At 49.2% G+C, this 26,875-nt stretch overlaps 1 protein-coding gene across 2 annotated transcripts in view; it reads right to left on the reverse strand.

Annotated features, from left to right (window-relative positions):
* Positions 1-1,979: 1,979 nt before the first annotated feature.
* Positions 1,980-26,875, reverse strand: part of SLA2 (Src like adaptor 2) — a 29,164-nt gene continuing 4,268 nt past the window's right edge. The window contains exons 2-9 of one of the 2 annotated variants that reach the window (XM_090020385.1): positions 26,627-26,816; positions 15,830-15,979; positions 15,572-15,671; positions 14,485-14,571; positions 12,032-12,135; positions 4,501-4,650; positions 3,892-4,024; positions 1,980-3,480 (exon numbers count right to left, since the gene is read on the reverse strand). In XM_090020385.1, coding sequence (XP_089876511.1) covers positions 3,351-3,480; positions 3,892-4,024; positions 4,501-4,650; positions 12,032-12,135; positions 14,485-14,571; positions 15,572-15,671; positions 15,830-15,979; positions 26,627-26,648 — 876 coding nt within the window. In that variant the 5' untranslated portion in view covers positions 26,649-26,816 and the 3' untranslated portion in view covers positions 1,980-3,350. Of the gene's footprint in view, positions 3,481-3,891; positions 4,025-4,500; positions 4,651-12,031; positions 12,136-14,484; positions 14,572-15,571; positions 15,672-15,829; positions 15,980-21,199; positions 21,432-26,626; positions 26,817-26,875 lie in introns of those variants that run through there. The other variant, XM_090020386.1, reaches the window with a different exon arrangement.

Here is a 26,875-nt window from a genome sequence, read left to right on the forward strand (position 1 = left end):
GAGGGAGCAGGTTTCCCCCTTCCCTGAGGAATGTAACCAGCTCAGGTTACCTAAAGAGATAGGTTAAAGGTGTGTCTCCTCTGCTGGGCCCATCCTAATCAAAGTGTCACAGCACAGAGACACACGAAGTCACGTGTCATGAGTTTTGCTTTGAACAGTTTGAGGTGCAGTTTCACAGAAACCCCTGCCTGCACCTGCCTCCTTGAAACCTACCAGGCTTCATGGCCTCAGAAGGGGCTACCATCCCTGCTTTTTTCATCTCACTCTGCCTTAACACACACAGGTGACATGAGTTTTGCTTTGAACAATTTGAGGTGCAGTTTCACAGAAACCGCTGTACCTATCTCATTGCAACTTGGCAGGCTTCATGCCCTGCAATTTTCATCCGAATCAGGCAAGAAATGACTATTTCCCCAGACTCCTTCCCTGCTGCTTTCCAGCACAAAGGAAAGTGGCGCTGCCCTGCCCTGTGGCCAGTGCTCCCTGCTGCAGCCACTTGCAGTCTGCACAGGCACAGCCGGAGCAGGCACAGGCAGCCCCAGGCGGGCTGTGAGTGGCTGCGGTGTAGGGCATCGGGCCTGGGGTGGGCGAGGGGCCGCTTCCCCACTCCCGCACTCAGCACCAGCTTGTAACCCGGCCCTGCTGCCAGCCTAGGCTCTGTGCCGGCTCCGGGCTCACCCGTCGGGGACTACCCAGTGCGAAAGTTCCGGGCAGGCAGCAGTGGCCAACACTGCTTAGTGCAGGAAGTGGGGGGGGGGCCACAGCTGCTGCTGCCACGCGTAGCCCTGACGGGTGAGCCTGGAGCTGGCACAGAGCCCAGGCTGGCAGCAGGGGCAAGTTACAAGAGGGTGCTGAGCATGGGGAAAAGCAGCCCCTCGCTTGCCCCATACCCTGCACTGTAGCCACTTGCAGCCCATGTGGGGTTGCCTGTGCCTGCTCCAAACAGCCCCATGTGGGTTGTGAGCACCTGCAGCAGGGAGTGCCAGCCACGGGGTGGGCAAGGGGCCGCTTTTCCCTGTGCTCAGCACCAGCTTCTTCCCTGCCAGCAAGCAGGGGTCAGGGTTGTGTGCTGCCCCCTGCCTGTACCACGGGGCTGGGAGGCACTGAGAGTGAGCAGATGTAGGAGCCAGTGGGAGTGTGGGGCCCGCACCGGTGTCCCAGGGCCAGTGCCAGTGGGGCCCAAAGCAGGGTGGCAGGAGCGCAGGGTCCCACCCAGCACGGGCTCTATGGAGCCAGGCCAGCTCTCCCCTCTCCCTGCTCATGCAGCCCAGCCCAGCTCCACAGACCCCTGCCAACCTGTGCCCCACTTTGGGCCCCACCAGTACTGGCCCTGGGTCATTGGTCCCATGACATTGGGACATTGGTCCCAAGATGGTGTCCAGGGGGTGGGGCACCTGTCAAGGGGCGGGGCTACCCATGCGGCCCTCGACAGCCTGCCAAAACTGGGTAAGCAGCCCTCTGCCCAAAATAATTGTCCACCCCTGGAATACACTGATGACATGGCAGGAAAGCAGCCTGCTGCAGGGCCATAGCAGCAGCAGGAAGATACAGAGCAGTGGCATGAAGGCAGGACTGCTGGAGAACTGAAGACATGATGCTGGGAAGACAGTGTAGGGAGATTTGAATGACACCACAAGGGCCAGGGCCCAGCTTGTCACTACCACTAAAGCTGCAGGAGCTCTGTGGCCCTCTTGCTCCCAGATAGACTTTTTTTATAGAAGGAGTTCCCTGTTAGAATCGGGCTCTGTCTGATTCTGTATTCTTGCTCATTATCTACTGCGCTCAAAGCAAATTTATTTTTCTGTCCTAGAGGCTGAGATCTATTAAAGCTCTGGAGAGAAGAGACCTGCCAAAATAAGGAAATTAACCTCAAAGAAGCCTTCTTAACTCCATCACCTTTTCTAGCTCATCCAGCTGATGAGCATTTTGTGCAGAGGAACCCCTAGCTTTGTACAGACCTTAGAACATGTAGCCCAAGTCTTCAGACAGTTTAAATAGGTCCAAATTTTGCATATAGCCTTTTCATGAAATGAGGGAACTCAGCCTGTATATAGTTCATTGGATACATTAAATGAGCTAAATTGGGTGAAACTCCTACCTTGTTGCTAGCACCCATCTCAGAGGGAGGAGAGGTACGCAGGTGCCATTTCCACAGTTCACTCTTCAGCTGGTTAAATATTTGGATTTCATTTTATTTGGCAGCTACACAAAACTCCTGGTTCCATTTCTTGGGCTGGGCTCCTAGCACTTTTATTTTGTGAACCACTTGAACTGGGCCATTGTTTTATCAAAGAAAAGCACTGAGATAGACATTTGGCTTGATGGACTAGATTCAGAAGAGGGAATTTTCTGCAGTATATAGGATGATTTGTTGTTGCTGCCACAAACCTAGATTATGACAGGCTGGAGACTTTAGACATCCCTTGATGTAAACCATAAGACAGGGCTGTCCAGCCTCAGAGGGACCAGGGACTGCATGAGCTATATAGCTGGGTGGGCCACCCCAGCTCCAGAGGCAGAGGAAAGAAACTAAAGCCACAGGAGCAGCTAGGGTAGTGGTGCCTGGGCAGGACCCTACAGGCCACAAATTAATTTGTTGCAGGCCTCGTGTGACCCATGGGCTGCAAGTTGACCAGTAGTGCCATGAGAGGCCCCTGACTGCTGAAATAAGGACAGGGGCTGGCAACATGGAGCAGATGGGGCCGCAAGTCCAGATTGAAGGACAGCAGAAAAGCTGTGTATGGACCCAAAGGCCACAATAGCATGGGAGTCAGGATTAAGGTACAGACTCTGGCTCTCTCTCATTCAACATAACACAGAGCCAAGCAGTCACCATGGAAGTCTTAAGTAGCCTGCATAGAAACAGCCTTCTGTTGACTATGCACTTTTGTTCTCAGCAACATCAGAGGAACACCTGGATAGTACTGAGTCTCCATCTGCTATGTGGCCCAGAGTGAAGTGCCCAGTCAGATATCGCAAGCAAGCACACCGCTCTGTAGGAGCTTACCCAATGGTGGGGGCTGAGATTTCCAGATAGCATCTTGCTCAGCCAGACTCCTACATTCATGGGGAGAAGAATTCAACCAGCAGGCACCAGGTATTTTTCAGTGAAAGGGTAAGGCCAGGGGTATGGAAGCAGCTTGGACACAGCCAGCCAGCCAAGTCAGAACAGAGACATGTTTCTGGCCATGCAGGTAATAAATTACCTTAGCTAGAGTATTGGACCAATAATTTAAATTGGGAGCATGGGAATGGGATAAATATCATAGGGTTGCAGACATGCCAGGGCAGACCAGCCCTGGCCTACCCTCTTCCACATGAGTGTAGCACTCTCGGGGGCTCTTCCATTGTCATGTCTTCTCATTCTCCAAGGGTAGCTCTTCTGTCATGAAGAGGTAGGAGCTGATGGCTTCCCGCAGGCCCAGGCTGACAGGGGAGTCCTCCTTCCCTGCAGATGGAGCCTCTGTAAGCAGCATGGAGCTACAGACACAAGAAAGGATGCTCAGCCTCAGACAGTCTACTTGCCCTCCCCCCAAATATACACTTGCACCCATCCTGCCTAACACCCAGGTCACACTGGTCTTACTACCAAAATATTCAGCCTGGAGACAGCCCAACCTCCAGTGTGAATGTCTGCCCCCCTCCACCACCTCTTTGCCTGCTGGAACTTTGGGCCCTAGCGCTCTCCAGTCCCAAGTCAGACTTCCCACCCACCCCCAGCTCAGCATCCAGATGCCGGCTCTCTGGGCACCCTGCCTGGCTACAGCTGATCCTGCTGGGCACTCTATGACTTTACTGGTGTTTATTTGGCAGAAGTAAAGTGGGATGCCCAGAGTAACTGCAGAGAAGAACAGGGCCCCTCTGTGTTCCCATCTGTAAACTGCTTCCTACCTGTCAAGCTCTTTCCAGTCAAGAGCTGGCTTCTTGATAATCACAGGTGGAGGGAGGTTCTGCAGAGGTGCTGAGCCGGCCCCTTGGATGAAGCAGGGCTCCTTCAGGAGGCAACACAGCCCACCCCCGATTTCTAGGCAATGAAGCAAGGAAAGTTAAATGGTTTTCCCATGGTCTCTGCTAAAGAGTACATGTTCCACAGAGGCATAGAATGACATGCACAGCCTATATTCACTGTATGCTTATGCACACGTACAGCCTGTGCTTACTGCACACAAGCACACAGCCTGCACTTGCTCAGTCTGCTTGTACTGTTACACCGCAAACCCATGCACAAACATTGCACATGCACAGCCTGCCTAAGATCTTAGGTTGAGAATTGAGGGTTGTGCAATGGCTACTGAGATCCACAAACTTCCTGTGTAGCCCAGGACAGAGGGGACTCTAATGAGACACCATTCTCTTCCATGTGCATGGTACCATTGTAGGGGGCTACCCTTTTGGGAAAGATTACTCCCTGTGCTGTAAACATCACACACATACTAAAGGCAGGCAGCCCCAATGTTGTGCAGCCATTAAAGATACGTAAATGTAGGACAGAGTTGTTACCAGAGTAATAGTCTACCAGGTCCTGGAGGCTGGGGAATGTGAGACACGGAGAGATGTACAGCCAGCCATTCTCCAAACGGTTAATGCGATAGTGTTTGACAGAATCCCAGGAAGAGTGGTTTGTGCGCCTGACGGACAAGGAGTAGAAGCCTGCAGAAGGAGAGCACAGGGTCACTGCTGGGTCCTAGGGATGAGAAGAGACTAAGGCCCTACAGGACAGCTCTGTGCTGAAAGTGGTAGCCTGTGGTGTTCCATGGCACTGCTGTTGCACTGCAATACACAAGCTGGACATGGCTCCAAGCACAGGGCAACAAGTGGTGCTCTGGGACATGAACTGTACCTAGGGGCCCCAGCTCCTTATCTCTGGAGGATGCTTCCTATAAATATCACAAGCAAGCTGTATTCTGATTGACTTTGGAATTTCATGGCCCAGCCAACTGAAGAGCAACATAGCACAACCAGCTGGAGAAATGTAGGCTTGACAAAATTATAAGGTGGATAGACAACTGGCTCAATAGCCACAGGCAAATGAGGTTTTGAACCGAGTCCCACAGGGGTCTCCCCTGGACCATTTAATGTTTATTAATGATTTGGAAGCTGTCACAAAATGCTTGTTGAACAAGTTTTGCAGTTGACAGAAAACAGGCTAAAATACGTAGCATGTTCAGCTTGCAGAAAAATCAATTAAGAGGGGCCACAATAGAAGTCTTGAAGTGTCTGAGGGGCTGCCACATACACGAGAAAGAATACCTTTTCTCTTGCTGCAGGGCGTAGGACACATACCAATGGCTTGAAATTGTAGTAAAGTAGGTTTGGACTAGCTATCACTGAATAATTTCTTCATTGTTAGAAGTGAGGCATCTGCCTAGGCGAGTTGTCTAAGTCTTGTTTACTGGAGTTGTTCAAGAAGCATATGGATAAGCACTGGATGCAGCATCCAGCATGTGTTGTAACGAACTGGAAACCCAGGAACTTCCTTGCCCCCCAGAATGGGATGAGCAAACTATGGCCCGCAGGCCAGATCCAGCCCACCAACTGACTGCACCCAGCCTGCAGCTGCCCTCGCAGCACTCCGGAGGGGGGTGAGCTCCACCCGTGCTGCGGTCCTGCCTGTGCTCCACAGCCCAGGCCCTGGCCAGCGTGCGCAGCTTGTGGCGGGGCTGTTCCTGGTGCTGCTCTGCTCTCACCTCCAGTAGGAGCCGCCCGCCACCCACCTGCCCAGAGCAGCGCAGCAGGAGCCACTGCCGGATACCACGGGAGCAGAGCGGCACCCAGCCAGCTGCAGCCACACCAGGGGCAGCCCCGCCAGAAACTGCACATCCAGGCTGGCAGGGCTGTTCTGCCCCCTTGCCGCCAGCCGCAGTCCCTGCCCCTGCTGCACCACTCCCAGCGAGAGAGAGCTTCAGCCAGGCGGCTCCTGCCCCGGCGCGTTTCGCCCAGCTCCAGCTCCTGGCCGCCTCCCACCCACTCCGCACCCAGCCGACGCTCTGCTCTGCTCGGAGGGCGCGGCAGCGGCGGGAGAAGAGCAGTCGCAGAACAGCCGCAGCGGCTCAGACCCCCCCCGCGAGCGCGCGAAGCTTCTGGCGGGCTGCCTCAGGCCGCGGGTGCGGCTCCGCTCCCGTCGCCTCTGGCGGCGGCTGCCTCTTGAGCCGCCCTGGGCATGTGGGGGAGGGAGGAAGGAAGCAGGCAGGCAGCTCCCGCTGGAGGCAAAGGGACCAGAGCAGCGTCTAGGAGACTACAGCATTGCCAGAAGCTGCACACGGGCCGGGGCCGGGCTGTGGGTGCGGGCTGCCCCAGGCGGGGCTCAGCCCCACGCAGATCACCGCAGGGACAGCCTCGGACTGAGTGAGCTCTGCTGCACGCGCCCCGTCTCCCCTCCTTCTCCTCACCCCAGCTGGTTCCCAAGAATTAGTGCCCAGGCAGCTCCCCCCAACCCCTGACGGGGTGCAGGGCATGGACTGCATCCATCCTGCACCCAAACACAGCTCCCTGACCACTGAACCCCATAGGCGGTTTTGGAGAGTTGTTGCATGGCAGTGGGGTCCTGACCCGGCCCACAACAGCTCATCAAAACTCCCTGTATCAGGGCAGCCCATGGGCTGCCAGTTAGAGAGCCCTCCCCTGTAACACAACTGTATGCTATTTAGACAGTAAAAAACAAACAAATGAAAAAACTAACAAAAAGCCTAAAATGTGACACAGGAATAGCAGGAGAGAAGGGTATCAGTAATTCTTTAAAGCAGATCTTCAGTCACTTAGAAGACTTGATTTTATAAATTCATAGTGCATCCACACCTTGAATACTGTGCCCAGTTTTGGTCCCCACACCTGGAGGGGTTTCCACATGAAGAGAGCCTAAGGAGGCTAGGTCTATTCTGTTTAGGAGAGAGATGCCTGAAGGGGGGCATGATAAGGGTTTACAAAATACTAAATGGTGAAGCAAAAGTAAATATGAATTTATTATTTACGCTGTCTCACAATATAAGAACTAGGGGTCATAAAATGAAAGTAGTAGATAATAAGTTTTATGATAATAACAAAAGAAGTTATTTTTTACACAACCTGTAATTAATATGTGGAACTCATTGCCACTAAATGTTGCAGAAGCTGACAGTTTAGCTAAATTCAAAAACAGATTGGACAAGTTCTTGGAGTAAAGGTGCATCAGTAGCTATTGAACAAGAAGTTAGGGGTACAGACTCTGAATCAACACTTCTTGGACCCTAAATGCTGGAGGCTGCACTTTGGAGAGGAACAGTAGGGAAAGAAGCCCTGTTCACTCTCCCTTCAGCATTTGCTCTTTGCCACTAGGTGACACAACATAGTGTGCAAGACAGACCTCTGGACTGACCCAGTAAATGGCAGTTGTTATGTTCTTATGCCTCAACAGAAGTGCCTTGGAGATTTAAGTTCCTATTAGGATTAGCTGGCAAATAAGCAAGGGTTCTGAGACTAAAATTTGGACTTGGGCACCAAAATGAGCAGTGACATGCTTATGAGTTTAGCGCAAAGCAACCTGCTTAGCTGCTGCTGATTCTATTTGGAAGAGCCCCCTGGAAGCCTTTGCCTGATGCAGGTAGGGAGGGCATCACAGGCTCCCTGGAGAAGGAGGAGCAAAGTGAGAAACCTGGTTTCCTTCATAGTTGCAGCTCCACCGCTGCCTAAACCTGGCATTCAGCTGAGTCAAGCCAGAAGGAAAAGAGGGAACTAGGGCTCAGATTAAGCTCTCTGGTGTGTTAAACTCCTGTCCTGTGGGGATGAGTGACTCAGAGGGTACATTTACATGTGCACTTTAATGTGCAGTAGACTATGTAAAAAAACCCCCATGACATTATACTAATGCACAGTAAAATAGTCTACTGTGCATTGCGCATCACTAAAAAAAACATGCAAATGTGCTACTGTGCATTAGCGCAGCCTTATGCACATAAATTTAGTACCTCACATTGGAGGTACTAAATGCACATTAGAAAAGGCATATTAATGCACATGTAAACACACTCAGAGGGAGCCAAACTGCTTCTTACAGAGTCTAAAATAGCAAACAGGCCTGGGAAAGAAGCATGTCTGAGACAGAAGCTCAGTGCAAAGGGCGACACTAGCAGATTCCCAGAAAGTCGGGGTACATGGTGTTACAAGGAACATCAGGAAAGGCGAGAACAGGTTTCTCTGCAAGTGTATCATCTTACTACAGATTGCGCTCTGCTGGGGAGCCATGGTAAGGGCAGAGGAAAGAGAATTATTTACTATGATGTCCAGGGCAGCAGTATATGTAGGGAGATAAGATTAAAAAAAGAAAAGCCGGGCCTGACAATCTGCACCCCAGGGTACTCAAGGAGCTGGCAAGCGTCATAGCCCAGCCCTTGGCACGGATCTTTAAAAACTCCTGGCGCTCTGGTGTAGTGCCCGAAGACTGGAAGAAGGCCAATGTGGTGCCGATCTTCAAGAAAGGGAGGAGAGTGGATCCAGCTAACTACAGGCCCATTAGCCTGACTTCTATCCTGGGGAAGATCTTAGAAAAGTTTATTAAGGAGGCCATCCTTGATGGACTGGCCCAGGCTAACATTCTAAGGGACAGCCAGCACGGGTTTGTTGCGGGTAGGTCTTGTTTGACCAATCTCATTTCCTTCTATGACCAGGTGACCTATCACCTGGACGAGGGAGAAGAGATTGATGTCATATATCTTGACTTCAAAAAAGCCTTTGATCTGGTATCCCACGATCACCTCTTGGCCAAACTGGCCAGTTGTGGCCTTGGCTCCACCACGATCCGCTGGCTGGGAAATTGGCTTCGTGGTCGGACCCAGAGGGTTGTGATTGATGGCAGTCACTCATCGTGGTGCCCTGTGACCAGTGGGGTCCCTCAAGGCTCTGTCCTGGGACCCATCCTGTTCAACATCTTCATTAATGATGTGGACATTGGAGTCAGGAGTGGACTGGCCAAGTTCGCCGATGACACCAAACTTTGGGGCAAAGCATCCACGCCAGAAGACAGGCGGGTGATCCAGGCTGACCTGGACAAGCTCAGCAAATGTGCGGACAAGAACCTGATGGTGTTTAACACCGAAAAATGCAAGGTTCTCCACCTTGGGAGGAAAAACCTGCAGCTTCCTTATAGGCTCGGCAGTGCTACGTTGGATAGCACTACAGAAGAAAGAGACTTGGGGGTCATCATTGACCACAAGATGAACATGAGCCTGCAATGCGATGCTGCGGCTAGTAAAGTGACCAAAACGCTGGCTTGCATCCATAGATGCTTCTCGAGCAAATCCCGGGACGTCATTCTCCCCTTGTACTCGGCCTTGGTGAGGCCACACCTGGAGTACTGCATCCAGTTTTGGGCTCCACAATTCAAAAAGGATGTGGAGAAGCTTGAGAGAGTCCAGAGGAGAGCCACGCACATGATCAGAGGTCAGGAAAACAGATCTTACGATGACAGGCTGAGAGCCATGGGACTCTTTAGCCTGGAAAAGCGTAGGCTCAGGGGTGATCTGATGGCCACCTATAAGTTTATCAGGGGTGACCACCAGGATCTGGGGGAACGTTTGTTCACCAGAGCGCCCCAAGGGATGACGAGGTCGAACGGTCACAAACTCCTGCAAGACCGTTTCAAGGCTGGACATAAGGAAGAATTTCTTTACTGTCCGAGCCCCCAAGGTCTGGAACAGTCTGCCAGCGGAGGTGGTTCAAGCACCTACATTGAACACCTTCAAGAGTAAATTGGATGCTTATCTTGCTGGGATCCTATGACCCCAGCTGACTTCCTGCCCTTTGGGCAGGGGGCTGGACTCGATGATCTCCTGAGGTCCCTTCCAGCCCTAATGTCTATGAAATTTATGAAATCTATGAAAAAAGGTAGGATAAGGGTCAGGAACTAAATCTGACTCCAGAGGTACAAGGTACTGATTGCTCTCATGCCAGACAAAGGCAGGTCAGGCTGTCAACAAGTTGTCACTTGGAAAGGGTTGCAGATGAAAGTGTTTCCCATCTGTGGCAGTTTCAAGAAGAGGAGATCTTGGTCCTTAGTACCTTATCTTGTCATTGAGGGATACCTGACTTAGCTTTCTGAGTTTGGAAAGATTTCAAGAGCATAGTCCAAATCAATGGATGGATGGTTCTCTCATGTGTCACAATTTTCATTGCAAAAAGTGGTCTTTTTTGGAGCTGAAATAGCTTGTCTCTGCTTAACCAAAAGATACAGGAAGTTTTCTGCCTGGGGACTGTACAGTGGGGGAAGAGGGTTAGCAAGAAACAGAAAACATAATATGTGTGCAGGAAGCCACAGTTCAAGGCAGGCAGTTAAGGCTACAGGTGTGAATGATCAGAGATAAGACTAATAACACCATGTCTCTCCTGCAGTGCATCGTACATTGATATACTAGTGATACCTTCAATCAGTAACTGCTTGCTTCAGTCTTTGGACTTTTGTATCTAAAATTTGGCCACCCTGGCTCCTATGCCAGCAGGCACTCACTCCTGAAGAGAATTCTTCCCATTTGATGTTAATGACACAGTAAAACAACACACCGGAGGTGGAGCTTATGGGGAATACTCATGGTTTTAAGTGGTTCATACATCAGGTTCCAGTGCTTCCATTTGGAAGGGTGAAGGAACTTGATGAGCTTAGTCTATTATGTTCCCACTCAGCCTCCTTTTTCTAAATTTAATATCAAAAGATCATTAATAAAGAGCATTTTACCATGCCCAGCTAGTGAAGGTAAAAATAAATTAGTTTAATTTGCTTAAAAAAAAATTGGTGTCGGAAAAATGGTCACAGTAGCATATTTGCATATGAAGAAAAACTTTCTGACTATATGGGTAGGGAAGCATTTAGCTCAAGTTACCTAGGGAGGATGAGAAATCTCTACTGGTAGGTTTAAGAGCAGTTCAAACATGTCTCTCAGGGACGATCCACATATGTTAGATCTTGCCTCACTGCAGGGTCTGCATTAGATGATTGCTTGAAGTATTTTCCAAAGCCATTGTTTTATGATTTATGGCAAACAGAAAATATTCTATAAGAAATTTGCCATTATGGGCCCTGGCAGTCCTAGTCTGTGCCTGAGCACTCACCTCTCAGGATGACATGGGTCGTCATTACAAGGCAGATAATAAGTCACTGTGTGCTATGGTGGGAGGCCGCTGGTAGAAATGCAGAACATGCCATTTCCCCCAACAAGTATTTTCTTCTGTTAGGTCCATTGCTAATAAAATCACCACTTTCACTGGATGTTACAGGTCAGTTCCTGGGCTGTAGCTCTACATTTTCTGTACAGGTGGGACACAACGTTTCCTGGACTTTTGTAAGGCTTAAATTGTGCCCCAGGGCTGCTTTCAGTCATGCTGGGGACCATTTTAGCTGCAGCCTGCTTTGAAGGACCCAGACATTTCAGGCTCAGCTTGCTTCCAGCCCAAGGAATGGAAAAGTAGTTTAGAACTATCCTTCTACCAGGGAGCAGGAATCTGCCCTTCACTGGAACAGTAGCCAGCTGTGTGCAGCTTAGCTTCCCTTTCCTCCCTTCACTTCCCTGAGCTGGCAGGGCTGTGAGGGGATCTGGAGCTGATTCCCCTGTCTATGTACTTCTGGAGTGTTCATGGATCAGTTTGGTTTGGTGTGCATGGAGGATTTTAAGCCCTGAGGCCAATTAATGAACAACCTTTTTCAACAATTCCTATAATAACTGCAGCACTGTGTTCTGGGCACATACAGCCAGGTGTTGCCCTTCACAGTCGTTCACCCCCAAGAGCAGAGAGCAGCCCTCTGGGAAGGTAAGCAGCTTTGTGGGGTGGAGAAAGGATGGAGAATGCCCAGCCTCAGCCAGACAATTCCCTGCAGTCCTTCAGTGGTATGGGACAGAGCACACCGCTGGACTCTCATGAGTCTGGTACCTGTGGGAAAGAGGGTGCTTAAGCTTCTGGCTCCAGGGCACCCTGTTGCAAATCTGAAGCATCCACATTATCCTCAGCCCCTCCCTCCTCTTCAGTTGACAGTTATGATGGGCCTGTCCCATGGTTTGGCAAACTCCCCTACCTTTCCTTGTCTGGCTCTCTCTGATCAGGAAGGAACCACTGCGATTGTAAGGCAGAAAAAGCAGTTCCTCAGCCTTCTCTCGGCTAATGCCCTCGTACAGCCACCTGTAAAAGATAACAGGTCCCTGACTGCTGTGCATCTGGCAACAGGCAGGTTTCTTGCTTTTAATCTCAGGGCAGCAGCCCTGTCCAAAGTGACAGTTCCCCCTGAACAAAGAGACAGGACGGAGCACGGTGTGGGGGCAGTAGTGCCTTGGCAGGGGATGCAGTGGTGGGGATCCAAGTGTTTTTCATCTCTCTTGGTTACATTAAGGCTTCACCTTTTACCCTGGGAAGTACCTAAAGAGCTCACTAGCTGGGATGTAGAGAAAGGTAGATAGCTGTGTTAGCCCAGAGTCAGGCAGAAAGCAGCCTAGAGTGGCATCTCATAGACTAATTCGGAGAGGTATAAGGTTTTGTAAGCAGCTGTTTAATTGGTTAGGTGCTAGACTAGACTATATGCATAACCAGATCTGAAGTGCAGTTTCCCTTTGCCTGGAACATGGTTCTGGCCTGACGAGAAGCATACAACAACACAATGAGCAGGACAATGAGCCCCTCTTTTGTGAGTCAGCAGAGCCATGTTGCCTCTTCCTGGTAAAGGGGCAGACAGGAAACAGCACCATGTCATGAAGCTGTAGGGCTTGAGCCCAGTTCTTGGTTGCTTAGACTCTCATACATTTTTATAGCGTTATTTGTTCTGGGAGGTTCCTGGTGCTTCAGGGAAAGACAAAATGGTGGGAGGAAACCTCAGTCCAGCATGCAACTGCAGTAACCATGACTGCACTGCAAGTCCCGCCATTACATGCACAGGAGCCTCTAATTTCCAATGGATGGAAGTAGCAGCCAGGCCTTAAGCTCACTATCTGTTGAGGGGAATGTCAGCAGTCAGATTCATGGCTGCAGAAACATGCATGCCAAACATGTTTTAGCCCTGTACCAGGAACAGTAAGGCCAGAGCCATGCACTAGGCTATATCAGCACCCAGAAAGATCAAGGAATTCAGACAAAAAAGGAAGAAGGCCCATTCTTACAGGCTTCCCAGAGAAAATGTATTATATTAAATATTCAAAATGCCTAAAACCATTGGCATTGTGTCTGTTCACAAACTGGTTGAACTGTGCAATTAACCAACAAAAGCCTGAATGTTAAGTTGCTCTTACAGGTGCAAAACCACTCCTGGGTAGGTTTTCAATTCAAATTTTATTTCAGGGAAAATTTGACCTAAAATTGCTTTTTCTAAATGATGGGCCAGCAATACTGCATGCATTTGTACAGAACCTGCTCAGAGGTTCTACAAGGACAGCATTGAGGTGATGCCACAGTACCAAAATATAGAAATAAAGTAGGTCTGAAGATCTAGTGGAAAGGATCACACTGAAAGTTGTTGAAATAGAATGCATGGGAATTGAAGGTCATGTTTGCATGTCTTCCTCCTGCTCTGTTGAAAGGAGCAAGAGACAGCAGCTGCAGTAGGATGGTACCTGGGGGAGGAGGGGTGAGGGAGGGGGCATCACATGTATATGGGCAATACGTTTTGCTCAGGGGCCTCAGATGCTTCAGGAATCTTCTGCAGCCCAGAGACCTCTGAGTTACTCCTGTGCACCACCAGAGCTCATGCCAAGACATGTTTGCCTTAGACCGAAAGTCCATCTCCCCCTTCTGCAACCCCAAATTGGTCAGTCAGAAAGGACTCTTGTCTTTGCCATCTGACCACTGAAGGAGATCCCCTAGGCCCTGAACAAACCACCAGCACAAAGGGACAACGGGTATGACTGGATGGCTTGGGGACAGCTCCAGAAGGAACACAGAGAACAGCTTAGCATGTGAATCCTGCTTTCTGGTGCTGAGATCTTCTGGAACACCATTGAGGGCAAAGTATAACCCTGACACCTCCTGACTTGCATGGGGATGAGAGGGAAGGAGTCTGGGCCATTGATAGCTACAGCCTGCACAGCAATGGCTGTCTTCGCCCTACATGTTTCCCATTCATCTCTTCCTGTCTGTCTGGCTATGGCCTTGGGCTGTAATGCAGACATTTGCCCAAGAGTATTAGTCTCCTGTGCATTGCCAAGTGTAGGAATGGAGGCAGGATGGCACTTTAGAGACTGACTGGTTCAGAGGCATAAGCTTTTGTAAGCAACAGCCTACTGCATCAGATGCCGTAGCTGTCACCTATAAAAGTGTATGCTTCTCTGAACCAGTTAGTCTTTAAGGTGACTGGCTTTACCAGGTAGAGAAATGTACAGGGACTGTGCCCTTCTTTGTGTTTGCACATACCATCACAGTGGGTACCCAGCCACAACTGTGGGCACTGCTGCAATACAAATATGATGTCATAACTTCTGCCTCAGGGTTTGCAGCCTTACTCCAGTCAGTGCTGTGCCCTTTCAGACAGAGAGCAGGAGCACCTACCTGTGCCACACTTTGGCCACATAGCTGCTGGGCACATAGCACTCTTGGCCAGATGCTAAAGACACCACTTTCCACCACTCACCGTCCCTGCAAGGAAAATAGTCTTCCATTAATTGCAATTCCACATGCCTCCAGCAGGGGAGGCTAGGTTGGTTTCTGGTGCTGAGATATTCTGGAACACTGTTGAGGGCATGTCTCCGGAGGCTAAGCTGCTGTTACCCCCTTCTGGGGAGCCACTGTCTTCACTAGGTGATGGCTCCTATTGCCCCTGCCAGCAGCCAGCCATCTGCCATCTCAGCCTGTTGTGCTGATCATGCTCCCCAATGGCAGTTGGGAGTTCCTGAACCTGAAGCCATGAGGTCACAATGCTGTGGCAGCTGCAGGCCACATGTAGCAAACCAGTACTGAATGAACACTTGCACTTTCATGCCAGTGGGCACAAGGCTTGATCTGAAGTAAGGCCTGGACTCACTGAGTCAGGTCTCCATTACAACTCCAGTCCTCAGCCAGGGCAGGAACCCAGTAGAGGGGAGAGGATCCTCTCTGAGCCAGAGAACATGTGCATGCCCTAGAGAGCTTTCAGTAAGGACTGTGGAAGATATACAATAGCTTGCAGAAATATCTTCTAGAAGTTTTGAAGGGACTGGAAGCCAGACAATAGAGAACTGACAGCCACTTCTCACTCCAGAGTCATTCTTAAAGAGGCCCTGTACACCAGGTGTGGGCAAAATGCGTCCCATGGGCCAGATGTGGCCCGCCAGGCCACGCTATCCAGCCTTCCGGGCCCCTAAAAAATTTAGAAAATTAATGTTTATCTGCCCCTGGCTGCCTGTCCTGTGGCCCTCAATGGCTTGCCAAAACTCAGTAAGCAGCCCTCCACCCGAAATAATTGCCCACCCCTGCCGTTCACCGAGTTCTGAGTTCATGGGCATGCTGCAGAGCCTGTTGCCTACCACAGAAAGAAGGTAACTCTCAAAAGACCTAAGTACCTGAGCTCTGTGGAGGGACAGGGGCCTAGGTCTGGGAAGAGTAGCACTGACAACAACTGAGCCTTTGCAGCTTCCACATCATTTTTGATCTGACTTACTCTGAAAGGACATTCAGCAACTCCCCCATCCTCAGGATGGTCTCTGTCCCCTCCCCTGAGGGGAAATTGCACAAGGCAACAGCCACATAGCTGTTCTGACCTGCAAAGAGAGGCACAGAGATATTGACATTGGAGCATTGCTCTCTGGAACAGCATCTCGTAGACAGCTGCCTTTCCCTGCTAGTGCTGGTGCAGGTGGATGTGTACGTAGAAGGCTCAGCCTTCTTGCATAGGGTATAAAGGAGTAGCAACTCCTACCTTCCTGAATAGGCACCGGAGACTGCATGGGGGTGGATGGACTGGGTTGGCCGACAATCTGCTTGCTCCTGCTGGGCAAACTCCCCATCACTTCAGGCAGACAGTAGGGATCAACACACAGCTCTGATGCCCTGTAGCAGGAAGCATAATCTGAAAAACCAACAAGAAATTTGAGAAAATATTGGTCACTTATGAAACACACAGGTGTATTGTCTATATTATATAAAGCAATTTAAAATAGCCATCTAGAAGAAAAAACAGTACTGATGACACAATAAGCTATTGATGTTGGTTCAAAAATTAGTGCTGAAGAATGAGAGGCTATCTGGAACAGTGGTCCTTACATATAGTGGTAATAAATTTAATCAGGCTCCTAACTACTTGACTTAGAAAACAGACAGAGACCAGAAGTACTGACTGCTTATTTCAGTTAAATGTTCTGAGATAAGGAATCCTGCATGCCTTGTTTTGTCTTGATATATTACCCTGTGTTTTCCTTTTCTTTAAGTAAACTGTCTGTGTAATTTGCTTCTATTTTGTTTCTCCAAGGTTGTATTTTTTTCTCTTTCTCTGTCTTAAGTATAAATATGCTTGTAAACTTATGGAGTTCGAGAAATCCTTTGAAACAGACAAGTGGGTGATTCCTCTTGCTGTATGAAATCCTCCCTGTGATCACAGTATAGCCCTAAATAAACAAAGGCTGGCTCTGTCAGTTCTGATTCAATCACAACACGAAATTTGATTTCTTCCACAATATCCATCTGCATCCTATATCAATGGAATTTCACCCCAATTAAAATTAAACATATGTAAGGTATAGGAACAGGCAAATGTTGGAGGGAGTGTGGTCTGTTTGGGGGATTCTGTCATATACGGTGGATGTGTCCCAGAATCAAACTTCTAGAAGGTTGAAGTGAAGGAAATGACAGGTGATGAGGAAAATAACAGCTATCAGATAATACTTCAGTGTTTTTACTGAACCTTCCTCAAAACTCTGTAGCCTGTAAGAGTCTTAAGGAATTGATGACTCACCTTCCAGTAGCTGCAAGAATTTCAGTTACAAAAGCCTGGAAGAGAAGTGGCACCCCTAAAATTACTGACTGATTGGGAAGTTTTAGTAATGGAAAAGTTGTCCTATCAACTCAATATTCTACAGGGGAGAAGGAAAAAAGATGCTGACTTAGAAATTTGATAGAAATTCTTGGAATTTGCTAAAAAAAAGAAAGACTCTTCTGTCTCCAAACCAGACACTTAAAAAGAAAATTGAATATCAAAGGAAAGTCCAAGGTCTATGAATTAAGACTCATGAAATGGGCGGACAAGAACCTGATGGTGTTCAAGAACCTGAAAAATGCAAGGTTCTCCACCTTGGGAAGAAAAACCTGCACCATGCTTATAGGCTTGGTAGTGCTACACTGGTTAGCACTACAAAGGAAAGGGACTTGGGGGTCATGGTTGACCACAAGATGAACATGAGCCTTCAGTGTGATGCTGCAGCTAGTAAAGCGAGCAAAACACTGGCTTGCATCCATAGATGCTTCTTAAGTAAATCCTGGGACACATTCTCCCGCTGTACTTGGCCTTGGTGAGGCCACAGCTGGAGTACAGCGTCCAGTTTTGGGCTCTGCAATTAAAAAAGGATGTGGAGAAGCTTGAGAGGGTGCAGAGGAGAGCCATGTGCATGATCAGAGGTCAGGAAAACAGATGTTATGATGATAGGCTGAGAGCAATGGAGCTATTCAGCCTAGAAAAGTGAAGGCTCAGGGGTGATCTGATGGCCACCTATAAGTTTATCAGGGGTGCTCATCAAGATCTGGGGGAACATCTGTTCACCAGAGCCCCCCAAAGGATGACAAGATCAAACTGTCACAAACTCCACTGTGACCGATTCAGGATGGACATAAGAAAGAACTTCTTCACTGTCCGGGCCCCCAAGGTTTGGAACAGCCTGCCACTGGAGGTGGTTCAAGCACCCACATTGAAGACCTTCAAGAGTAAATTGGATGCTTATCTTTCTGGGATACTATGATCCCTGCTGACTTCCTGCCCTTGGGGTAGGGGGCTGGACTTAATGATCCTCTGGGGTCCCTTCCAGCCCAAATGTCTATGAAATCTGTGAAATCTATGAAAAACAATTTGGCATAAATTGAAAAATTAAAACGCAAAGTTAAGTAGAAGATAATGAGATCAATATTATGTAGCATTCTGAAGAAAAGGAGGGGGTGAATTATTATATAGAAATGGAAACAAAAATTTAACATCAACTGAAACATAAAGAAACTGTCAGAGACTGGAAGGAAGAGAAAAAAAACACAAGATTCCTGTGGACATTGACTTGAAATAAGATAGCACTCTGGATGGAAAGTAAAGATCTTTCTTTATGTCAATTTAAAGGGTCTAAATGTATATTTAAATGTTTCATTTAGGTCATAAGCTGGATTTCTTAATAAAGGTCAAAAAAAGAAAAACCAACAAACAAATCAGTGCTCCAAGCTTTTGGGCTGCTGTCTGTAGGCTCACTCCTAGGGCTCTTCAACTGCTCCCCTCTGCTCCAGCCAGAGCTTCCCACAGTGCTCTCTCTCAGCACTGCAGGCTCTGCAGCATGCCCATGAACTCTCAGCATGTGCAGCCTTCTCAGATGCCGTATACCCTCTACCCCACTCCTAGGGTTAAACCCCTAGGCTAGGGCCCTTCCCCTTCTCCCACATCCCACCTTGCTGCTCAAATTCCCTGCTGTCAAGCCTACCTTGCTCTTATCTGGCACTGTGATACTGCCCAGCACCACCCTGCCTCCAGAGTACACACTGCAAGCCCTGCTTTCCCTTAGCTAAAGAAATCAGCTTCCCACACAAATGTGGAAGGGGTGGCTGCCCTATGCAAGCAGAGAGCAAGGGCCTGCACAAGCTGAGTGGCCAGCTGATGCAGTACCATTTCCTGCACTCCATACAGGGAAGGGCCTGTGCATGAGCTATGAAGAACAGCTTGCTGAACCCTTGGGATTGCCTGGCTATTGGAACAGCAACAGGCCATTGGCTAGGAACACTTTCCTCTCACTTCCAGTCCTCAGCCACAGTCACACACATATGTAATTTAGGATACTGTTGCCTAACTACTATACTCTAGTTGGTATAGTACACAGTGGGCCTATAGTAAATGCATGGCTGGGGTTTCCAATCCACTGGGTCCTCTGAGCATTGAGAATTGGTGTGAGGAGTCCAATATGGCTTCTTACTGCTTTGAGAAGGAGTGAAAAATAACCCCCAAACTCCTCAGTAAAACTAATTCTGTCAGGTGCAGGGACAGCAAAGCAGCCCTGAGTTGCCTGCTTCATGCAAATCAGATTGAACAGCAGAAGGCAGGCCTGCCCCACAGGGGTCAAGGCACCAGATCTTGCACTCAGCACCAGGGAGAACATGGTGCTGAGGGACATCAGAGAGAACACAGAATCCTTGTAACACTTGGTGAAGGCAATTCCCCTGGTAACAGGGAAAAGAGCAAAGAAGGGCATGACTGCGATGCCACAAATAAGTATGTCTTGAAGTGGCTCATTTTCAAGCACATGGGAGAGACTGCATTTCATCTTAAGGAGGACAGCAGCTGGTCCAAGGGTTTATTGTTGCCGAGCCTCTACTGGATAGAGATGAGGAAGGAGAACTCCCTCCCATCTTGCGTGTAAAATGAGTTCGAGGGAGAAAGGGTTAGCAAAATGAATTTCCTTGGCTTCAATCTGAAGGTCTGCCAAGGTCTCCTTCCACAGAAAATCAGCATAAAAAAGGGGAGAGAACTACACACTTACAAAGGATACCTTCCTTTGCCACATCCGGTGCACATCCAGTGCACAGGGCTGGGCCAATGCATGGGGTTGCACCCATGAACTAACCCTGCATGCTGCCTCTATGATGGATCTGGCCTGTGAACTGACTCCAGTCCACTCATCCAGCCCAGGGTCCAGAAGGTTGAGCACCACTGGGTTAAGAGGTATTCTTCCACACACCTGAGGAAATGCTGCTCTCTCATGTCCTACAAGATACAAAGGGAGGGTAAGGCTGGCCACAGAAATGAACCTCTTCTTTACGTCTGAGCTACATTTAGATCTTATGGCTTTGCTCTTCATGCACAGACTTAGCAGATGTCTTGTATTTGAGTCAGAGCAGATGCTTCCAGGGAGCCTTGGACACTGGTTTTGTACTTTCCTGTTTTATAGCTGACAGTTTAACCTGCAGTGTAATCACTGTGCTGGTGCTGTAAGAGGAGGCAAACCTAACTGTTGGTCACCTGGCCAAGTGGGCTTTTGAAACACTGTTGAACCCATCTTCAGCTGCCAGCAAGGGGCAATTGGCAGCTTAAGGCAAGAAGGCCAGTGTTCAGCTTCCAGAGAAGGTGACAGAGAAGGCAAGTTTGAAATCTTTGTTCAGGGCCTCACCATGAACCGTTTCAGGGAAACCATAGCCCCTGTTAAATATCTTGAGTGGCAAACCCCTGCACCAGCTCAGTCCTAAGCAGACAAGATGGAAGGCCGGCAGAGAGAGCTGTGCAGAACAATCAGGGCCAGCACAAAGTGCTGTTCTTAGAACCAGAACTGATGCAGTGCCTCAGTGCAATATTAGAAAACACCCAAGAACTGGAGGGAGCATGCAAGAACCGTTCCTCTTGAGTGCTCCCTCCCAAGAACCAGCCCTCTTGGAAGCTGCAAATTGAATAACTCTGACTATTTGTACTAATTAAAGAATAAACCATAACTCTTAAAAAAGCAAAGGTGCTGTTCATATGCCAGCATGGGTTACTGCCATTTCTAAGTTAAATTCCCATCACAGGATTGCTGAAGACTCTATCATACTTCCAATTGCACACTAAAACACCCCTTTCAACCCATCCAAATGCTTTATTTAAAAAACAATGACCCACTTGCTCAGTATTTCTTACTGCCTGTGTTAGGCACTGGTGCCATATGCTGGGAGGTTTTTAAAGAGCTGCTGTGCTCTGCGCCAGAGATGGCTGCATTTCAGTGGTAGGTGAAACAACCCCCAATGTGAAAGCTTTATTTCACCACCATTGTAAAGTGCTTTGAGCTCCTTGCCCAGAAGGGACAATGGGAGAGTTGTATTATCCTGGCTTTCCAACGTATGCTCACAATCCTCCCTCTTGTCTGACCTTAACTCAGTAACAGATTCACAGAATGTGTGCTGGAGGGAAGCTTGTTGGGAAACTTCTAATGCCTCCCTTGAGGAATGGGATGAGTGGCAGGATGGAGGTATTACAGAGAGGCATTATATTTAAAGCCCTTCTTTAGTTATGTGCCTTCCACCCCTTCTTGTTCAGATCATCCCTGTAGACTGGAGGGCCCTAGTCCCAATGTCTAGCTCTACTTACTTGATTCTCATTACAGTGAAGGCTCTGTGGGACTCTTCAGAACCAAGAAGATCTCATCCAACGTATGCAGTGTGAAATCTGCTGCTGCCTATGGCAGTGGGTCACTCTTGGCAGTGCAGAATCTCCCTCAGCATAGGAGTGGTCTAGCACTGAATGCTCTCCAGGTGATAGATTCCTTTGCTCAGCACCCTGGTAATGGGTTCCTCATATCTCTCCCAGGGGCAGCTGTATTCTGCTACCAGAAGTGTCAGCCAAGCCTTTTGCTGCTATTGGTTATATTGAGCATGCAGTGTTTAAGAGAGAAGGGAGCTGGCTGATGCCTCAGAGCCCACAAACCATTTACATTTCCTGTGATGTGTGCAAGTGGTGAAGAGGAGTCAAGAACGATATGTTTCTCTTTTTGTTCAGACAGCAGCTATTACAACATCCTGCTTCAAATGTGCCCCTAGAAAATGGAACACAGATCCCAATGGATCTATGTCTACTAGGCTTGGTTGGGGATCCCAGGAAAGGGAGTAAAGGAGGACAGACTTTCATCTGAAAATGGCTTGCAGAGCATAGTCAGTAAAGACCCCTCTGCACCATCAGGCTGATGAATTTCTTTGCTGCAGACCCAGCTGCTGGGTCTAAATAAATGCAATGACTTAGAAATGAGCACAGGCATACACACATGCATGCACATGTTCACTCTTTCTATGTTAATACCCATCAACATGGGTGTGCACATACCTACATGTAGACTTATGTGTGTATGCTCATGCACACATATGTGAATACCAACAGAAACCTGCATCGGAAAACACACACACAGCTGTGTGTCTATTTATATACACATTTACTTCCCTCATACTGGTAAATCCATGTACATGCATGTATACACACAGCAACATGCATCTATACCAGGGCTTCCCAAACTTTTCCTCAGCATGACCCCATTTAAACACTGGAAATTTTTTGCAACCCCAAAATAATGTAAACAAGATCAGCAAGTCAAAACTATGGCTTTACACTGTTTATGTTCTTTATAGATTTAATTTAAAACATTTACAATTATTTAAACTTATTTTTAGATTTAAAAAACAACATGGAATACAAAGACTAAAAAGGCATTTATTTCAGTTGCTTTTGTTGTGATCACTATGTTTGTTAAGTGGCCATGTTCGCCAATCAGAAAAGTTATACAGAGTTATGTAACAATTGCTAGGCAGACCATAGTTATTTTTCTGCCAGCAATGTAAGAGATAAGCGGTAGCTAGAACTTTCCACAAGGCGGAGTCCAGCGCCAGTCAGTCAGTGCCATGGGCCTATCGAAAGGTGCCTCACACAAACACACCACTGCATGTCACCTAAGCTATAAAAGGAGCCTGCACCTGATCATCAGGGTCCTTTCTGCGTCCAACGGACTCAGAACGATTCACGGCAGATTAATACGGACACGGCTCGGCCTTTGGTGTGGCCAACCGAAGAAGGACGCAGAGACCCGCCTGATCCTGGCGACCTGAAACCCCAGAAACCACTTACCAGCCAGGTTCATCGGTCTCGCGCACCATTAGGGCGCGTGACGTGTGGTGAGTTCTAGCCGCTGCACGGCTACGTTAATAGTCGCTAATAAAAGCTACCAAACCTGTTCACTGTTCTCCCGCCTATTCGTGATCTGTGGTAAGCCTGACCAGGGAAAGATCCTATAACAGCTTTAACTGTAGATTACATTTGCTGTGTTGTCATATTGTTAAACAACTGTAGCTGTCACGTATTTCAGCCATCCAGAATCAATGTGCTGATTTTACGTCAGCTTCCTGAAACATACAGGCACCTTGCTTTGGAGCTGCAACTGTCATGTGGGGATGAATAACATGAGAGTTATGTATTTATAAACAGGACATAGATTCATCATAATCAGTCAGCACTGTAAAGTGTCTTTGCAACCCCACTTTTCAATCACTGAGACCGCAAATGGGGTCAAGAGCCCAAGGCTGGGAACTGCTGCTCTATATCCTCATCCTCCTCATCATACACATTTGAACAGAACACCCCAGTGTGATGTATCTGCCAAAAGAACTAATGCAGTCTTGGAGTAGCTGTATTGAGATCATAGTCCTTCTGTATTTGTTTCCAATGGGACCACTTCAGAAATTCTGTCATGAGTTATTGTCCACAATTCAAAACAAGGTATCAATATATTGAAAAAGGGCCACAAAAATCATTAAAGGACTGGAACGTATCCATTATGGTGAAACAGTGCAGGAACTTTGGTTAATTCAAAAAATTAAGGGATGATTTGATCAATGTCTATAAGTGCCACAAAAATCATTAAAGGACTGGAACGTATCCATTATGGTGAAACAGTGCAGGAACTTTGGTTAATTCAAAAAATTAAGGGATGATTTGATCAATGTCTATAAGTACCTCCAGGGTAAATAAAAATATGCTACTGGTGTGTGCTTCAGTATAGCAAACAAGAATATAGTGGGCACATAGACTAATTTTCTCCACAATAAAGTATCACTGTCACATGTGTGTCACTATTAGGGCACAGTAGACTAATTTACTCTCCCATAGGATACTCCTGTCAGACACAAATACTATCTGATAGCGGAGTAAATTAGTGCAATTAAATGCACGTATAGACGGTAATGTGGGTGCAAATTGCGCCCAGTCAGCCAAGCTAGCAGGGGGCCTGCTGCCTGCCTGCTGCCAAGCTGGGTGGCTTGCCTTCAGGAGCCTTGTGGCCTAGGCACCTACTTCGCCACCCAATGCTGCCACCCAGAGCCCAGGACTGCCTGCCTCCCAGGCACCGGGCCCCAGTGCTGCAGGCACCTGTTGCCCAGGCCTGACCTGCCAAGGCCCCTGCCAGCTGCTGCCACCTTGGGCCCCACACCAACTGACACAAAGGGACAGGGGCTTGACTGGAGCTGTGAGGCGATAGTGGGCCTCATGGCCATGTCGAGGGACATTGATGTTCAGCGGCAGTTTGCCCAAATGACAAGGGCTAATGCCCATGAGTGCAAGGATATAGCCTGGTGAATGTAAGAGCATGGACACCAGCAGCCTGACCAGCAGTGCCAGGTCAAGGCTAAGGCCCTGAGGGTGCAGTGGGTCTGTGTTTGAGACCACAACAGGTGGTGTAGGGCAGGGGTGGGCAATTATTTTGGGTGGAATGCCACTTAACAAGTTTTGGTGAACTGTTGAGAGTCACCTGGGTAACCCTGCCCCTTGACAGTTGCCCCACCCACTGATCACCATCTTGGGAGTGGAAGTCCCACCCCTAACCCCTGACCTCTACCACTAGAAGTCTCTCCTCTTGCCCCTGGAAAGACTCCTTTTGGGAGGGGGGGATTGCCATCTTAGAACCAGGAAAAAAAACAACTCATACACTAAAAATCAAACACCTACCATATTTTAATTTTATTACAAAAAAATATTTTTGTCATGATTTGTATTTGCATACTAGAGATGATTGCATATGCCTATTGTATGTGTGTGTGTGTGTATGGTGGGGTGTATATGGTGCATGTGGAGGGGGCAGTGTGTGGTGCATGTGTGTATGGTGGGTTGCATGCATGTGTGTATGCTGTGATGTGTGTATGCTGGCTGTGTGTGGATGGTGTGTGTGTGTATAGGGGGTGTTGTGGGTCTGTGGCTGGTAGGTTGTGGGGGGTTATGAGGGGTGTGGTGGTGTGTGGGAGTGCATAGGTTATGTTGGGGGTTCTGTATATGTGGGTGCTTTTGGGGCAGGGTGTGGGTCTGTAGGGTTTGTGGGGTGTGAGGGAAGGTGGAGACGTGGGGACCCCCATACTTCCCCCCATGGTGCAGCAGCAAGCGGGGCACTCAGGGCGCTCGTGCTGGTACCTGGTGGGGCGCAGCTCTGGCCAACACTGCATATCATGGCAAGGGGTGCAGCCTCTGCCGGGTAGTCTGTATTGCTGGCACTCCCTGCATTTGCATTTGCTTGGCAGGGGAGGGAAGCCCCAGATGCTGTGCCAGCCTCCACAGATACCACCTCTGCTCCAGATGTTATGGTGAGCCCGATGAGCCAGGTCCTGGCCCAGGGGGCCAGGGCAGGTGCTGTCCAACCAACTCAGGTTGCTCCCCATCCTCCTCCATGGGGCTGGGGCCAGCAGGTCCCACACGGGGAGCTGGCTCCAGGCTAGCCCATGCTCACCCACAACACATGCCGCCACCTGTAGGGGTATCTTTGCTTATGCTACGAGTGCCTGACCCCTGCAGCCAAGGAGATCACCACTGCCATTGACAGGTTTCTCTGCATGTGTCAGGCCCCTGGCTGCCTAGCTGGGAGCTGCTGGGTACCCAATAAAGTCTTCAACTGCCTCCCACATCCCTGCATGTTTGGGGGTAGGGGGAACTCCAGTGGACGGGGGAAAGCTCAGCCAGGCAGGGCTGGGAGGGGAGACAGTGTCCATGGGGGATCAGGATGCTGTTCAGCTGTCCAGCTCTCACAGAAAGGACATGGATCTGCTGGTGGCCCTAGACCAGAGGTGGGCAAAATATGGCCCATGGGGGCCAAGCATTTTCATCCAGCTTGCGGCACCCACCAACAAAGTGTGCTCTGCCCAGCCCTTCCACCCATGAGGGTGGGACCAAGCTCCCCATATGTGTACCCCACTCTTCCTAAACACCCCTAATGCTCCTCACTCCCACCCTGATGGGCAGAAGGGCACAGCACAGCCAGCACAGATTCCAGATGGGACTGTTGCTGCTGCTGCCTGCAACCCCCAGGGACCTGCTCCGCTTCCCCAGTCTCCTGCTGGCTCCTAGCAGCTAGTAGGGAAGTACCAGGGGCAGGACTGCAGCTAGGCAGGAATGCAGAGTATGGGGGCTGGGGCTGGGGGGCTGGTGCCAGCGCAGAGCCTGCACCCAGTGGGACAGTGGCAGTGCAGAGCTTGGATGGATAGTGTGTGAGTGTGACTACTCAGGGACTAGATGGAGGTGGGGGGAGCGGTGGGTGGTAGATGAGGTTTTGGCATTGGCCACTGAGAAGCTAGGATCTGAAGTAGGGGCTGGAGGCCCTGGCCACTTCAGGTGGCACTGCACTTTCTCTCATGCCCATTGTGGGCTCTTAGGCAGGCCTGTGGTTGTCTGCCTAGGTGCATTGGTCATCCTTGGTGGCTTCCACCTCCTGTTAGACCATGACATGCTCCTGCTCCTCCTGGGTCTCCACCTCCCCCTGCAAGAGGGTGAGGTACACCGTGTGGTCCTCATAATCCACCTGGTCCATGTTGTGGCACTCAGAGCGCTAGGCCCGACTCTCCTTGAGCCAGGCCTCAGAGACAATGACCAATCACTTGAGGAGAGGCATCCAGTCTTGGCTCCAGAGATATTCATGGATGAAAAGTCATCAGGAGGGAAGTAGAATACAAAAGCAGAGACTTGAGAGTAACAAAGGATCCCACCTGGGTTTCTCCTTACCTCGTCCCTCATCCCTCATCATCCTCTGCCTGGGTCCTCCTCCTTCTCCCCGAGAACGGTCCTGGGCCGTATCCCCATGGACACCTCGAGGCCACCATGGACAGAAGGCACACCACCAGTCCGTCTCATCTACCACACTGGAAGGGGAGAGGGTGGGCCCTCACACTGCTGACACACTGACATCTGAGACCTAAAAGAGAGCCTCAGAGTAAAGACTGCATCTTGGCTAGATGTACTTTGACTCTGATG

The sequence above is a fragment of the Crocodylus siamensis genome, chromosome 10 (assembly GCF_052110815.1).
Source record: "Crocodylus siamensis isolate JL-2025a chromosome 10, ASM5211081v1, whole genome shotgun sequence".
Taxonomy (NCBI): domain Eukaryota; kingdom Metazoa; phylum Chordata; order Crocodylia; family Crocodylidae; genus Crocodylus; species Crocodylus siamensis.